A 16,695-nucleotide genomic window follows, 5' to 3' on the forward strand; every position below is an offset into this window, starting at 1 on the left:
AGCACATTCAATCAAGAAATAAATTACAAAATAAACTACATGGAAGATGGGTGGTGCCTCCAATTGCTAATATCACGTCATGTTAATCTTCTGCATATAATGCAGGGCAAGGTAATTCTCACAGTGCTAATCCCAAATTGCACATTGATTTCCCATTATTTTTTCATTTTAGAAAAGGTGTCATGTTGTAAATATGGCCTCTTGCATCCAAGAGATAATGCAATGCCCCTAGTGGGTATGAAGACCATTTCTCTCTTGGCAGGAATAAAAGCAACAGTTTTTTTCACATAAAGTGGTATTGTGAAAAAAATATGCAAATGAAAAGGCACAGAATAATTAAGCTAGGATCTGAAAGTCTCCCAGAACCATTTCAATGTTCATATGACATGATGATTGCTTTTTCATATCTGTAAAGGTAAGTTAAGGTCTTACCTTTTTAATGAGCTCTAGCTAGTACAATATTTTACAGAACATGTGTTACCATAACTTCAGAGACAAAAACAAACTGATTATCACCATTTTTTTTACCAACTTACCACAATAAGTGCTACAAAATATATCCAATCCCAGAATGAATGAGAGTTCTGAATATAATACATGATGTCCACCCATCCTTCTAAACTGATCACCTGGAGCAGAATAACAATGGTCAAAATAATTTTGAAAATCACATTGTCACTTTATCTTATATTAGTATGTAAAGACTAATTAGTGTTGAAAATCATAAATGAAATTTTCTTCATAATTCTTAACAAAGGGAAATTTGTATGCTTCTGTTTCAACTTTTTGCAAATAGTTACGCATAAGCAAGACAAATTATCAAAACAACAGATACACGAATACGTTAATTTAAGAAAAAGATAATTGATTAGAATATAAAGGACAGCCAGAGGTAGCAAGAGTCAGGAATATGGCATGTTCAATGGGACAGGGTTGGTGTAAACGCCTGTTTTGCAAAACAGGTTGAAGATATCAGCATTGAAATAAAAAACTTAATCATACTTATTACCATAACTTAGCCTTAGAGACAGAAGAATTTCATTGCAGTAATAAAGATCATCAAATGATGGAGTTGCAGTAACAGTATGGGTCCTCTTAGGAAAAGGTTACATGTCAAGTCCATTACCAGTTAACTTGGTGAAGTGCTCACTTTACATTTAAGTTAACATTCTGGCAACAGAATCTGTAACAAGGAAACATTTTGCTTCTGAGAATATCTAAGAATAGAATTGCCGTCAGTGTTTACACATACGATACCTAATGTCAACATATACTCACCTAGAACACACCAAACAAAGAAAGGGACATAAGGCAACATCTTTACTTACTTGGAAAATAGCAACCCATGCTAAACCAATGTTATCAAATGATATGGCTCCTTGGAAAGGGTTTTCTCCTCTAGATTTACAGTCTGTATAATACTGGTTCCAGTTGATACACGAAGAGTCATTGGCAGTTGTCATGTTGCCATAGGACAGCAGAGAGGAATTGCATATCTCTCCTTCAAGTTCGAAGGGTGGTAGTTTATCGCAGGACATGAGGCCATTGGAGTCGGGCTTTGCGCAGACATAGTCTCCTCCTCCAGCGGGCTTGTAGTACTTGGGCACTGGGGCTGTGAAACTGTTGACAACAATTGTAATTATCATTATTAGATTATATATATTTTATATATTTACAACAACATAACTAAACAAAATAATTTCAACAAAATAAAGATACTATTTGATGAGAACTACTGCCAACTCAATGACATGTCATGTGTATTGGTAAACTATCCCTGGAAGTGAAAAAACTGTGTCTGTCTACAACTAAATCAGAACTTTGATGTTTGCACTGATCATGGAATATGAAAGTTCCATTTCTGAATTTCACAATCAATAATATGAAAAATGCACTCTTTTCTTTTTATCAAATTCAAATTCACTTGACGGATTCATGCAGACTCATATTTAATACCCCTAATGTGTTGTCATCTAATAGTGTTTCAGAAATATCCCAGAGGACAAGCTATCCTCATTAATTGGGTACTATAATACTGATATATATACATATATTAAATCAAAATAATAGAAAAATCTGCAAGATAAGGATTGTCTGTGATTGCAGCTGACAGAGACAGAAAATACAAAACTTCAGAGGGTCAAGCCCCAATCTTTATTCAAGGACTAATTTATTACATACATATGTTAATATATTTTCTTGATAAGACTGTCTTTAATTTCTGTTCAAGGTTTTTTCATTACTACACCATAGTTTAATTAGTTCATTCAAAGATGCAGGCTGACCTCCTGCAGGTGCATTTCAAGCTCTCAACAAAAAGGACCAAAATTTGCCAATATATTAAGTTCATAAACAGTTCTTGTTTTTGAATTATGGGAACTACATACCTATAACCTGGTGACTCAATAATCTATTTTGACTCAGATTTCTACTTGCTTTAGAAAAATGATGGTGTAAATGCTGATTCTTATCTATTCAATTTTACAAACTAGACAGTAATTGATGATCATTGGAATTTTATTGCATGTGCTCCTCTCCAAGTCTTGTATGAGTGACATTAATGAGAATTTATGTGGCAAGCCCAAGAAAAGCTTTTAATTTACAAATAGTTTTGTCGTCTGCAGCAGTTAGACTGGTTTACTGTGTGTCATACCATCACCTAGAGTTAAGAACCAAATATACAGACTGTAATATTTATGTGACATTTTTGTCGAAATCAAAGAATTTAACTGCTTTAATATGTTTAAAATCATTCAAATTCTAGATCTCACAAACTTTTAACAATAAAAAAGGACACCAAACTCTCAGATTCTTTCATTTATTTGACATCATTTTGGACCTTTAAGTTCACCACCTTGATGATAAATCATACAAATATCTATTCCCTCTGGTTACCATTTACTACAAAACTGGCTAAACAGGAAAAGATAGCAAAAAAAATTGTGATGAAATATTTCATAATAAAAGAAATCATTCAAATGTTTTCCTGGATGATCATGAAAGGCTTCTGTATTCTTAAATCTTACTGGTTTAATCAAAGTCTTAAAAATCAATAGCGCTTACAGTTATAAGACTGTTTTATTGCTACAGGTTCCAAGATCTTTTTAAGGAAATGCAGTCTACCAAATCATGTAATTTCCTAATGTACTTTAGGCCAGTTGAATACTTTATCCCAAACTAAATAAAACTACATTTCACAAGAAAAAAATTACCATTTCATAATAATGAGAAAAGAAAGATAAAACAAAATTATGTCATTTTCTATATTCCATCAACAAATGGAATGTTTTTTTTTTTTCACTGGTTCAGGATTTGTGACATAACACGTGAGCTGGTACATTGAAGCCACAAAATTCCATCGGCTGCCAGCGGTTTATCGGCCACAGACAGAAACCTTCATTTTCATTTCCCAATTAACATGTGACCTATGCTTGAAATTTGTGACCATGGAGAGCTAATACCCACGGCCGACTGTTTTAGATATATACATATATAGCACAACAGCAATTCCATCAAGTTTGAGTACAGCAAATCATTTGCTAATGAGATAGAAGTACAGACAATTTCAGTATTTTTTTTACTCATTTCCATCCTCCCCATCATCTTTTCTTTTACACCTGCCTCTGAACCCCTCATCTTGTTTTATCAAATTTATCTCATTTCCTGGCCTGACCGTAGTCTTGGTGACCCCTTAACACCACAAGAAGTAATGTAATTATCAAATAACATTGCATTACAGCTAGCAGAGAATAAGAGATGCCATGATACACAAAAGCATTCAAGAGGCACTGGAAATTAAGGCTGGGTATAGTGGGAGGGCAGGTCAGTCAAATATCAACAAATACATGTATTACACCAAGGAATCGGAGAAACCATGAAGAGGATAAAGAAATATTTTTATTCCTTGTTCAACTAGAAACTATCTCTACTGTTAGAGTTGTTGCAGTACATAATAATGGTCTACCATTAACTGGTGTTTTCTACAATCAAATGTTTGTCTCCAACGAGAATGCAAACTTAATTGAGGAAAAAAAAAAAAGTATTAGCTATGTTTGCACCTATTTTAAGACACCTTGTCTATTTTGGTCTGAATTCAGTGGAGTAAGGCTGACATTTACCTGTGTAATCAGTATCAGTGGCAGCTACAGGATCTTGTGCACATCTGCATAGGATATGCTTTTTCAATTTCCCTGATCTGATCTGAGGTAAATCAGGAAATGTCGACTTGGTTTTATAAACATAGGCAAACCTGGATTCATGCAACAGACATGTTGGAGTGTTGATGTAAGGTATAGAAGTCTAATTAATTCATAGAAAATATTTATGATATAACTGCTTGATTTCCCATTTCAGTTATCACATTTTAATCAAATATCACTCTATGACGTAAAAAGTATCAACAGAATTTCATCAGTTTTCATTTCCGAAACCATTCAAAAAAATGGACGGGTTTATGGAAGACTATCTCTGCCCTATTCCTTACTTGCTTTTGCCATCAAGATTTGCACTTACTACCGTGCAGACACCTTTCTTTATGAAACCAATCCTCATTTTTTAATAAATCCAATAAAGTCAAAGGAATGATGATAAACTGTGTGTGTGTGTGTGTGTAGAGAGAGAGGGGAGGTAGCCTTTTTAATTTATTCCAGCAGGTAATTACACACACACACACAAACACATATATATTAGTAATTATGTTCCACTGGGGTGCTATAATAACTAATAGCATCACTGCATAGATCTAGGTTTCCCACCCCTCCATCTTTCACCTATACCCACCCACACTTTATCTGATTGCATCGATTTTTCTCCCAGTCACGCTCATATAACAATAGCCTACTAAAATAGCTTCTGCAAGCCACTGATTAGTTTTTCACAATGGTGGATTCAAGTCTAAACAATATCTCAAACAATAAAAGTGAATTTAGCTTAGATTGAGGTATATCTCATCATCAGTGTTGGCCATTTGAAAAACATTATTTTCAAATTAATATATTTATCATGGAAATAAAAGGTGCACACCAAGCACTATAGTCAGTATGCCTCCCATACTAATTCCTTCATACTAACTTACTGGTGTGAATACAATATTTTATGCTACACACATCTCATATTATGAATCTATTCCATTTTGCTTTAAAAACAAAGCTTCACCTGATTTTAAATTAAGATAAGACACTATTTAAAAAACTGTGTGTGTGAATGTTCATGATGTCCTTACTTAGAGCATTGTTTGGAGATGGGGTTAATGAATTGTTTTGTCAATATGGGAAGATAACTTTTATTCTTTAAACTGTAACCTTTTATGCAAACCTGAAAGTGTTTCATTACCATGAAATGCAGCACCAATGGAGCAACTGCAAGTTGATACAAATTGTACAAAACACTGCCTTCAAATTAACTGGGGAAACTTTCTACATCCTGCACATATTCACCAGGGAGAAAGAACATAAAATCTGGCAAATAAGCATTTTCCCATCAGTTGCAATATTTCCTACTGCTAGCCTGCTACCACCTAATTTGGAGAGCTTCCAGAAATTACAAAAATCTTAAGCAAGGCTCAAAGGAGCTTCCAAGCTAACATTATTATTACCATTATACCACTTTCCTCAAAGCTGCTAAGAAATCAGTTGTTAAACTGAGATTTTAAGATATAAAGCCTGTCGCTGGGGTTATTTTGGCTGAAAATGCATTATCTGTCTCAAGTGGAAACCTTCTGGCTGTAAAAGTTGCTTTGATTTCTAAGCAATGCTTATGCAAGATGACTTCGATGTATCCAACTAAAAACCATTCCAAGGATTGTGAGCAAGTATACTTAGTTTCTAAGCCTTGGAGCCATTATTTTCCATACAATTCACCATGGTAGACTCTGAGGTACTTTATGGGAATACAAAATCTGCTTAGTTGATGTGGTGCTTGTGGTGATTGTGGAGGAAAGGGGGCTTTTCAATATGAAGTCTGAAGAATACCAGGGGATTTTGAAAGATGGAGGCTTGTGGCAAAAGATGAGGCCACTTTGCCATTTCGAAAATCAAAAATCGATGCTCATGTCCTTGATAAAATGTACAGTAGATAATGAAAAGCAACAGTTTGAGCTGATGGAAGGTAAATCATTCTTTTATCATGCACATATATTAATGCCAAGAATCCATTACCTTGGTGATGAGACCCTTGCTCACATCTTTGGTATTTCAGATATCTTTCTATGATCTAGTCAGTCTTTTTGTAGGTTATCATTTCTTTTGAAATATCACAACTAGCACTTATCAAACAATACACATGGATGGTTTTAGCATCCTCTTTGATATCAGCTAGGAAACTCAGGATATCATTGATTTGAAAGAACAGACACACCCTTCAATGAATAATAGAGCTATGTGAAAAAAGTAAATATAAGCATCAAAGAGCTGTAACTGTCACATGATATAATTTTGTATGCCAAGTGAGATTCAAACACTTAAATCTATCTTCATGATAATCACCTCAGAACAACATTGAAAAAAGATGCTGCAAAAACATTTCACTCTTTAAGCCCTGTCAATGGATAACAAACCCTTTCACTTACATAACAAGGAGTAGAGTGATACAGTTTTGGACTAAATCCCAACATTGCCTTTTCATTTTTACCTTACCTGTTTTAGTAAAATATGGCTACACTATGATAAATTCACTTAAGTAAGCAATTTTGGTAATAAAAAATATTTTTTACATGTAGAGATAAATATATGCCCATTCATTAAACATTTCAAACTTGTAAAGATCAATTTTGGTCAAATGGCAAAACCACCTTTGTAGTCATTATATTCCAAAAATATTTACACCATCATCTATTTCTTAATGGGTATAAACATAATCATCTTTTAATTATCAAACTTTTCAACCTCGTAGAGTTGTGAAAAAATGTCAAGATACTCACTTTTCTGGTAAGTATGAATAGTTGAGACTAAGGAAACAACGGTTCCGTAACAGCCCTGCCCAAAGCTGCACCCCCACGATACCAAAAATGAAGAAAACGAAGAAACACAACAGGAGAACATTGCCCAACATGGGGAGTGTATCCAGCAATAGCATCACAAGGATACGCATACCTGAAATCAAAAGAAAAAATGATGTTTATAAACATTACAAAGGAATGACACAAATGACACGTCTCCTCAAGCAGCTAAGATATGATTTACTTTTTTGTGCATTTGGTCACATTCAAAACAAAGTGAAAAAGCTTCTAGAAACAGGCATGTCATTCAGTTTATATGATTGCATTCACAGGACATATATGCTTTCTCTTACATTTTAGTTTGAAGTCAGCGACTAGTGGTTTATGTTTAACATTAATCTAAAAGGCACATTTACAAATAAAGTAAGCCCATCCCCTGCAGTTTTACCCATATCTGCAAATCTTGGGGGGAGGGGGGTCTTGGCAGTTAGAAAGAGCCACTATTTTGACTATAAAATTTTATCTAGGTGCTATGCAATAACCAAATGGGTACACCCCGGAGAGACCTGGTCTCATTAAAGAAAAGTTCACTACAGGCAGCAAATGTAATTTCTCTTTTTTTCTGCTCACTGCTATCCCCTGTTGTAGGTACGGCATACACATAAGTTTAGATCAGAGGGGTTACATTTATTGCTTTAAGTTAGATTGATTTCATTAGAAGCAGTGCAAAGGGGTATACAACAAGAGCAGTCTACCCATCTTGGCTATAAATGTACCATTAGGGCTGAGACTAAAATGTTTCACGATCTTAAAGCAGTTATGCATGAAGTCCACTGAAACCTAGAGATTTATTGTTCCTGAATCAAAAATGGCCCTCAAATTCAATTTCGCTTCATGAATATTTTATTCACTTTATCACATCACTATGTTGGTAGTTTACTGGGAAGCCACTTATTCAAACTCTCAGAATCACCATTCCCTGGGGCAATAAACCAAGTCTTGCTGCATCTGTCTAGCATTTGGATTCTAATTATTTAAATATATTCACCAAATCAACCTGATACTATGGGTTTCCTCAATATGTTTGCATGAGCAAGACTTCATTTAAACAGTTTGATCATCTCATCTGGATGATAAAATTGGGACCTTCATTTCCTGAGGTCTTCCAGGCTCCCTGCCAATAAACATAGTGTATTTATCATGCTGAAATCTTCAATTTCCCTCTCAGTCAGCATTTGCTGAACTAGTGATGCTTTACAGCTTAACTCTTCAATACTATATTTCCACAAATTTGTTGGTATTGATATCATTAATAAATTGTCTCAGAAATGGACAAAAAATCATGAAATGTGTGCCTCAATAGTAAAATGTGAAAATTTCACTGGTCCATTGGTTCAGGAGAGTTATCATATATCTTTGATAAATCCCATGGCTATCACAGATCAGGAAGGGTTTTTGTCTTGTGATGCATTTTACAAATGATTCACACTATGGCCATTTATCAGGATAAGTTGGATCAAGATTCAAATAGCAGGGGCGGATCCAGGATTGTTTGAAGAGGGGTCTGTGAATGCGAAAGAAAGCGAACAATATCACTACACTGCTGAGTATCCATGTGTGTATATAGATGGTATTTTATGTGGTCATCTATATATTCAGCTTCATTTTGAGTGAACAGGAAAGCAAAGTAAATTTTTCACTAGTTATTTGAATTTGAAAAATTTGGATTTCTCACTTGGTAGCGTGAGTGAAATATAAAACAAAGTGTCCTTTTTGTATGGGACCACTGAAACATCAGGTAAATTAGCCTCAAACAACAAACTTTTGTGCAGTTGAAACAAACCTATTACAAAGAACTTGCATCCGAAATGATTTTCAGTACATAAAAAATTTAAGATTTTGATTCCAGACATCCAACACTGATCTACTTTCCTGCCAAGGGCAAGTCACGCAAAAAGTCGTCACAAATTATTGACAGACTAGAAATGCTGTAGTAAATTAAATCTTCGAGGCAGTGGCATATGCCTGCCGAATAAATAATGTAACTGACTCAAATTATATGACATATTGCTAGATTCGCTTTAATCAGGTCATACTAAAACCTCTGTGTCTACCCTTAAGTTATTATGTTTTTCTTCTTATTAGACAAGTCATTAGTTATACCTGCAAAATTTCCAAATAAGAACAATCTTACTTAGTGAAAAGATGTAAATGGACAGATTTGTGTACACCCCCCCCCCCCTACTGTATAAAAACCAAAGACGAGCACTTAGATCAGATTTAGTACATTAATGTATTGCATCAAAAATATGATGGAGTCAACAGCTGAAATGAAATCAGGGCATAACAGCACTATTTGATTTATCATTTTTGACAGATAATGCCCTGTCTGCAATAGGATCAGATCCACAATATCCCTAGACATCTTTCATGATGCATTAACATTAACATAAAATTAACATAAGCATGAATGGCAAAAGAAGAAAAACACAAAAACTTTGACTTTCTAGGACAGGTACTTACTTGGAATTCTATTGATGGCTCTGAGAGGCCTCAAAACTCTCACAGTTCTAATGGCTGTGATACTAATTTCCTCTGTGTCAATTGAATATTCTATAGCACTAGAATAAAAAAGAAATGACAATTTTACTCAATTGAAATACAAAATCAATATTGATTTATTTCAGTGGAAAAGATACATTGAAAATGAGTACTGTGGCAATTTGAAAAGCTGGTAATAAAAGCCGTTAACCGGTTATTACAAAAAGAGCAGGAGGCACAAAAATTACTTGAATCTTTTAACAATTAATTTTGCTAGCAACATCAACAACACAAACATTATGTTTATTAATAACTATAAATTGTACAAAGGCTGAGTGTCAAATAGATGTTTTAAACAAATATTTTTACCAAATTTTGTAACTTAGCATAAAGAGTACTTTTTGATCAATAAGCATGGACAGAGCCACATTTTCTTCACACACTTTACTAAAATACTTTTTTGTCTGTTACTGTAACATATTCCCATCAAGTATGCTTTTTTAGGGAAGATATGCAGTGAAATGCATTCTTATGTGACACTCATTTGTTATTGATTGGAATCATTATTACTGAATACAAACGCATGATGCTGAATTGTGATATTATTAGTAGAGGAACAATGGTTTCCCAGCACCATAATAAAGCAAGGCAATGAGACAGTCAGGGACAGACCATGCATCACAACAGGAACACAAAAACTGGGAGGGGATAAACAAATAAAATCTGTCAATTTTTCACTCACTGTTTCATATGTTACCAAATGATGCATCCCTTGCACATAAAACATCAAGTTTGTTTTCAATTGTTTTGAAAGAAAAGCCTGACCATGGGAGTTTGAAGACCTATTAACATTATCCTTAATGCAAAAGTGAATCAGTTAACAACTAATGTTACAAAAATTGCTATTAAAAAAGAAGTGTGGCCATGTCCCATAAAACATGGCTAATGGACAAAAAATCTATATCATTATTTAGCTGTGCACTGATACCTAAATTGGCTCTGTTTAAAGTGTGAAGGTTTCAATAGACAAACGTGGCATTAGTTTCCATGATAAAAATTGAACACTTAGTGTATATTTGAGGCAAAGGTCTGTGTATATTCAACAATGGCCCCCAGATGCTAAAATAGTCATTCCTTTGTATAATGCCATGGAAAAACATAAATGCCAACAAAATCAATGTTTGAGACCAATTAAGAACCATTTAATGTAACATTTGGTTAATAAGCAGACATTATCTCAAATTCCTGAAATATAATCATGGGAATACGGTTTAAATAAGTTTACTTCCTGACAAACATTTCTTGATTTTAAGTACCTTAATGGTCAACATCTTAAAATCAAAATAATGCACAGGTTGAAATGTATACATGTTAATTAAAATTTGATATGCCTAAAAAGGAATGATCATGAAGTGTAAAATCCATCTTTATAAAAAAAAATTACCAAATGCCAAACAACCATACTGCAATGGTCTTTTTTAGAACTTTCATAAAGACACTATAACATGGGGTGTACATAAAACTGCCTGTAATGCCTTAAACATTCTCTTTTACCTTGTCCTAACTTTCACCCTTAGTTTGCCATTTATTATGACCTGATGGAAAATAATAAGCCACTAATGCCACCAATTTCTGCAACAACTGAAAACAAAGCTTGTTTTATTAACAAACATCATACCTGTGAGACTGCATGGAGGTAGAGCCTAGGGGATGATGTTAATAATAAAAACAAGTCAAAAGATAGATTTAAGTCTGCTTTGAACAAAGACAAACCAGTGAAAGCTGTTTTACATAGGAATGTATGTATTACAAAGGGGGAATGCTTAACACTAAGTTTGTATTTCAATATATTATTGGTAATACATTTTTGTTTAGATAAATGGCCACTTTGTTTTGAGGACTATACTTCCTTATCCTGGACTGAAGCTGACACAAATTCTCATTCACCAAGTCAAAACCAATTCTGATTTAACCCATGTGAAACTGGGGCCTACTGCAGAAAGAAATATTGTCAAAACTATGTACGAGCGGAGACTCAGCTAAGAAAATTAGTTGACCGAGTTGCCTTTCACAAAGAACATGCAGACCTGCCTGCCTTTTAACTAAAATTCCTTTCTTATATAATTCTAATTGAGACTGATTAAATATCCTGAGTTTTTACAATAATCTATATTTGTTGCTCAATAATTTTGAACACTCTTAGACCAACATTCAATCAAAAATGACTTTATGAAGTTGACTCAATGGAGTTTGTCACTTTAAGCCAAGCCCCCAAAATTTTTTATTAATCAAGGCCTAGGTACATAGAGCCAATATTTGAGGCCATTAAATGACAAATTAATACATTTGCCGATAATAAACTTTTGAACTAAAATCTGTTCAAAAGTTACCAATTTTATATATTACATGATTGTGCCAAGTTGATGTTTAGCTGAAAGATCAGAACTTGGTCAGTCCAGTTTGAAGATATAAATACTGAGAATGTTTTTTCCTCACAAAAGACACAGATTATCAAATAATGGCTCAAAGGAAAAGAAAACTGGAATCCTTACTGCCATTAGGCAAATAAGACCTTGAATCTATAACTGATCATCATCACCCCCTCAAGTTTACCTTTTAATCAGGTTAATACATAGCCGAGGCACACAGAAAGGTAATGTCGGATGTAATACAAAGATCTACAAAGGTCAGACAATCAAAGTCTTACAAAGATCTTCCTACGTATTTTGTCCTAAATATCGAATATCAAATACTGGTTTTCAAATGCAAATTTGATAGATTGTCTAAAACTGGTCACTAAAGTCAGTTTACACAAACATTTGAGATTTTAGAAACATGCAGGTTTTACACTGAGGCTACATTCCCAGAATACAACAGTGCATCAGGGTACATGGAAGCACATTTACCCACAACTGATACTACAGCAAATTGTACCTCAAAATAAAATGCAATGTAAGGTAAGGCACGTCAACTAAATTTAGAAAGCAACTGAAAAGGTAAGGCATTCAATTTTTGATTACAAGGTTTCTTGGATAATTTTTTGTGTTGGCTATTGATTGCATCCTTAATTTTTTATTTGGTTCCGTCACTGTAAAACATATTTGTTGCTTATTCTAAATTGGGAAGCAACATCATGAACTTGAAATTTGGAGCTGTAGCGGATTTTCTTATTATGTTCATTGTTTATTTCAACTTTAATGAATACCTAAATGAACCACTGCATATTTTGAATTACGGCTTCATATATAGCTGCAATATCAGCACCAGTTGTGCATTATACATTTATTATTTAGATCATGTAGGGCCTAAACAGTATACAAAAAAACACATTGATTTTAAGAGCCAGGCCATTTACATCTGAATCAAAATTTTAACCTGAACATGAACATGGCATGCAAGCCTCATTCTACAAAATGAAAGGTAAATTACCTCAGATATGACCAAATAACATGCACAACACATATTCATCACCATAGTAACCTCTTTCTATGAAGATTCATGGTGTGTATACAACCCATGTATACAAGGACTCATATGTTATAGAACTCATACAGGCCTTAGTTTTCAATACCTGAGATACCCACACAACTTTGCTAGCAACTGGTTACCATGGTGATATAGATGAACATGCAAAACTAAACACAAGAGACCCAACCACCTCTCTGGCTGATCATGCATGCAAAGGTTGTGCAAATTAAAAGCCAACACGTCTGCTTCTTCAGTAAACAACACTATAGTCTTCTTTGGTCAAAGCAGCATAACACCCTTACTTGAAAAAGACTAACTCCGTAATGCTAAATACAAACAAAAAATATGCAAAAAAATAATTCTTAATTAAAAGAACTATAATATTTGGAGAAAAGAAATATGTAAGAATAAAATGTGTATTGAAACAGCAACAAATTTGCAATATGTACCATGATTTTTTTTCAATTAGCAGTATTTTTAGCAACAAAACACTATTTTAAATCAGTTTGAAAGGTTTCTATGTTGGTCTCAGTCTGCTAAATGTTGCATGGCCAACAGTCACAGGCAAACACAGAATCAAAGAGTGCTGACGTAAATGAACATAAAATCAATGAACAAGAGGATGATTAGGAGACAGGTGACCTATAGTGGGAAGCAACTATGACATCAAGGGAAGCACCAAATGATACTGTTTGTTTTCTTTTGAAACTGAGATGGAAAAGGATCATGTTCATAAAAGGGACACCAACTCTGTAGATGGGAAACCATTACTGCACATTTGTGGCTAGCTTTGCTGAAGGTCTACACCTGAAATACAGCTTAGTGAGAATGCATGCCAAAAACGTGAATACACTGCTAGAAAATAAAGAGCATGACAAAATAAGTACATTGATAAGGTAGTGATCAATAGCAAGAGGTGGGTGGAACAAGAGGGTCAGGTGTAAGCTGATTTGTCAATTAACCAAATATTATATATACACACATGTGAAATGAAATACAGACTTTTATTAAAAAAATAAATGAAACAAAATTAATGTTTGGTCAGAAACTGAGTTAACATTCTTCAATCACTTTCATGCTACATTATGTCTACGCATATGGTGCTTTCCGAAAGAAGTAATTTAGACAAATTCTCAACCCTCCCTCATTTTACAAATAGTTCAAACTGATTGATAAGTTCAATAGCATAGACAATGTTGGAATAATTGAACTCGATTGTTTAAATCCAATGGAGACCTCTGAAATCCCATTTCGATTCTCATCATCCAAATATTCAACTCGCACCCATTACTTCATTATGACATAAAAAAAGGAAAATGTGCACAGACACCAGCCCTAGCACAATAGCTTTACACTAAATGTGTTATCCACAGAAGAAGGAATCTTGGCAGGTTATAGAATGCTTCACAAAAAATTCTCAACTCATTTCAGTCTTTTTTTTTTTCAATTACAGATAGCTCAATAAGGCTGCCCATTAAGTATTCCCAATACAAAAGAATGAACCAGTTATGAAAAATTAAGCATCCCGATTGTTTGCTTTGGATTCACAGCCAATCATCAGTTATCAAAATAATGCTTTCAAAGGAAGCAAAAAGTACCACAAAATGCATCAGTATTCAAGCCTTTTCATTAACTTTACTAACACTGAACAAATCTGTAAATCTACAGAGACCATACAAACACTCTGGTTACTGTTAAATTATTGTAAATGTTTATAATTTTCTCATTTTTTTGACAAAAACAGCACTGACATCGGTCTACTACATAACAGGGGCAGATTATGTAAGAATTAATGTCTTTATAAAATGCTCTCCTACAGCTTCATATCCCATCATGTGGGTTATTTGATCTGACATATTCACTGATGGCTTGTCATTTTCCCAGTAGAATGTATGGGATGCTCCATTAATTAGTAAGTCACAATATGGGCACTTCGTGCAAGATGAATATGCAAACGGCCTCTTCAATACAGAAGCACTTTATATGCTTTTTTTCATTGTGGTGCAACTTTGAGATTAAGTAGGGTTTTGTGCTGTTCAACTGTAAATTAAAAAAATATCAAAGTACAAAAATATTATGTAAATTAGACTGCATTTTTCATCGATACACTCAAAGCCAAACTAAGCTGATAAATGCATTACTGCCTCATCATGCATGAACTGCCACAAATGAAAATGAAACAAAGAAAATGTATATCCAATATGAAATATTCAGTTATTTTTGGAGAATCCAATGATCTCATTGCCAAACTGTTACCCCAAATGCCTGTATCATGCATCCTCAATATGGCAGGGAAAAGTTTGCAATTCAATAATGTGCGATATACCTCTGACAGTTTTTTTTTTCTTTTTATCATGTGGGGGCTTCAATTGACTTTTTTCCTGATGGTGATGCTCTAAATGAATCATCCAAAGAGTTTTTCCAGTGGAAAAAGTTTTCACAGGATAACAAACTTGGTAGTTCATGGGAACATGAAAATTTAACAATTGCTAATAGTATGTGCAGTCCTTAGGGTATAACAGCAATGTCTGATTCTACATTTAGTCAGATATGGACAGAATAAAATCCTTATATTATATATCTTTGCTGTCAATTTAAAAGAAAAAAAAACATTTTTGCTATTAAACATTTTCTTGGATATTTCTGTATGTGGTGATGTCGTCTATATTATCATTACTGTTAATTAATAACCCCTATTAATCTAAATTCATTTCCAGACCATCTTCAAACTAGACGATTAAAAAAAGCATTTGATAAGTTTATTTACAGCTTCTGAGAAAATTGTCAGAATGGCTGATATTGAGGAATCATGTCAATATATTCAGTGCATATGGGAAGATATTGCTACAAGTGCAAATCATCAACTAGAATCAAAAACTGCAATAAGCCTATTTGGACAAGTTGAAATAATGTACGGCTTATGCTTTTACCTGACAGGGATTGGTTGCACTTTATTCTGAGCAGATATCATCAGAATCAGAGGGGTGTGATACAAGTCAGAGCACTCCTAATATGTATTTCATATCTTCCAGATACCTTTCACTACATCACTATGTATACCACTTTGTGAACAGTGTTTATGGATCATACCACAATAAAGTCAAATTACAGAAAAAGTCTTAGAAAGCAACAAAGCAGCACCTGTATTTCATAGCATCATTAATGAAAACTGATTTGAAATAAGAAGACCAATTAAGACAGAATAAGGGTGGACATCACGAACAGAAGGAAGAAAAAAAAGAAAGGAAAGCACGTAAAATATCACAAGTCAAACAGCAGATGGAATGATGAGCAGATACAAAGTTCTGGAGGAATAATGAACATGTATATAACAAGCACACAAAGGTACATATTACACTAGCTAACTATGTCTATAAACAAAATAACATCACTACTAAAGATATACTGATAACAATTACTTTTATATGAAAAGACAGTCTAGATAGCTATCAAAACAAATTAACAACAAGAAATTTATGAAATAAATAACAATACATTGTACCTACCCTGCCAGTACAATAAAACAATCCAGGCGATTCCAGGTGTCAGCCAAATACGTCATTTTTCCAAAGAAGCCCATGGCAATAATTTTGATGACCATCTCCACAGCAAAGAATGCAAAGATGAAATGGTCAAATCCCTCCAAGACTTTACATCTGGTTGTGTCGCAATTCCCGTCCACGCAGGGCTGGTACATCCCCAGGGTGACACAATTCAGTAAGATCACCATCATACTGGTTCTCTCGAACCAA

General features: G+C 34.0%; 1 protein-coding gene across 16 annotated transcripts in view; it reads right to left on the reverse strand.

The window, feature by feature from the left end:
* Positions 1-16,695, reverse strand: part of LOC106178756 (voltage-dependent T-type calcium channel subunit alpha-1G) — a 72,727-nt gene that overhangs the window by 41,275 nt on the left and 14,757 nt on the right. For 12 of the 16 annotated variants that reach the window (XM_087003675.1, XM_087003679.1, XM_087003684.1 and 9 more), the window contains exons 2-7: positions 16,450-16,695; positions 13,246-13,269; positions 9,458-9,555; positions 6,917-7,088; positions 1,329-1,620; positions 537-629 (exon numbers count right to left, since the gene is read on the reverse strand). In XM_087003675.1, coding sequence (XP_086859801.1) covers positions 537-629; positions 1,329-1,620; positions 6,917-7,088; positions 9,458-9,555; positions 13,246-13,269; positions 16,450-16,695 — 925 coding nt within the window. The remainder of the gene's footprint in view (positions 1-536; positions 630-1,328; positions 1,621-6,916; positions 7,089-9,457; positions 9,556-13,245; positions 13,270-16,449) is intronic. The other 4 variants (XM_013562061.2, XM_087003676.1, XM_013562072.2 and 1 more) reach the window with 1 other exon arrangement.

This window comes from Lingula anatina, chromosome 2, assembly GCF_051362555.1.
Source record: "Lingula anatina isolate TDL-2025a chromosome 2, LinAna3.0, whole genome shotgun sequence".
NCBI lineage: Eukaryota > Metazoa > Brachiopoda > Lingulata > Lingulida > Lingulidae > Lingula > Lingula anatina.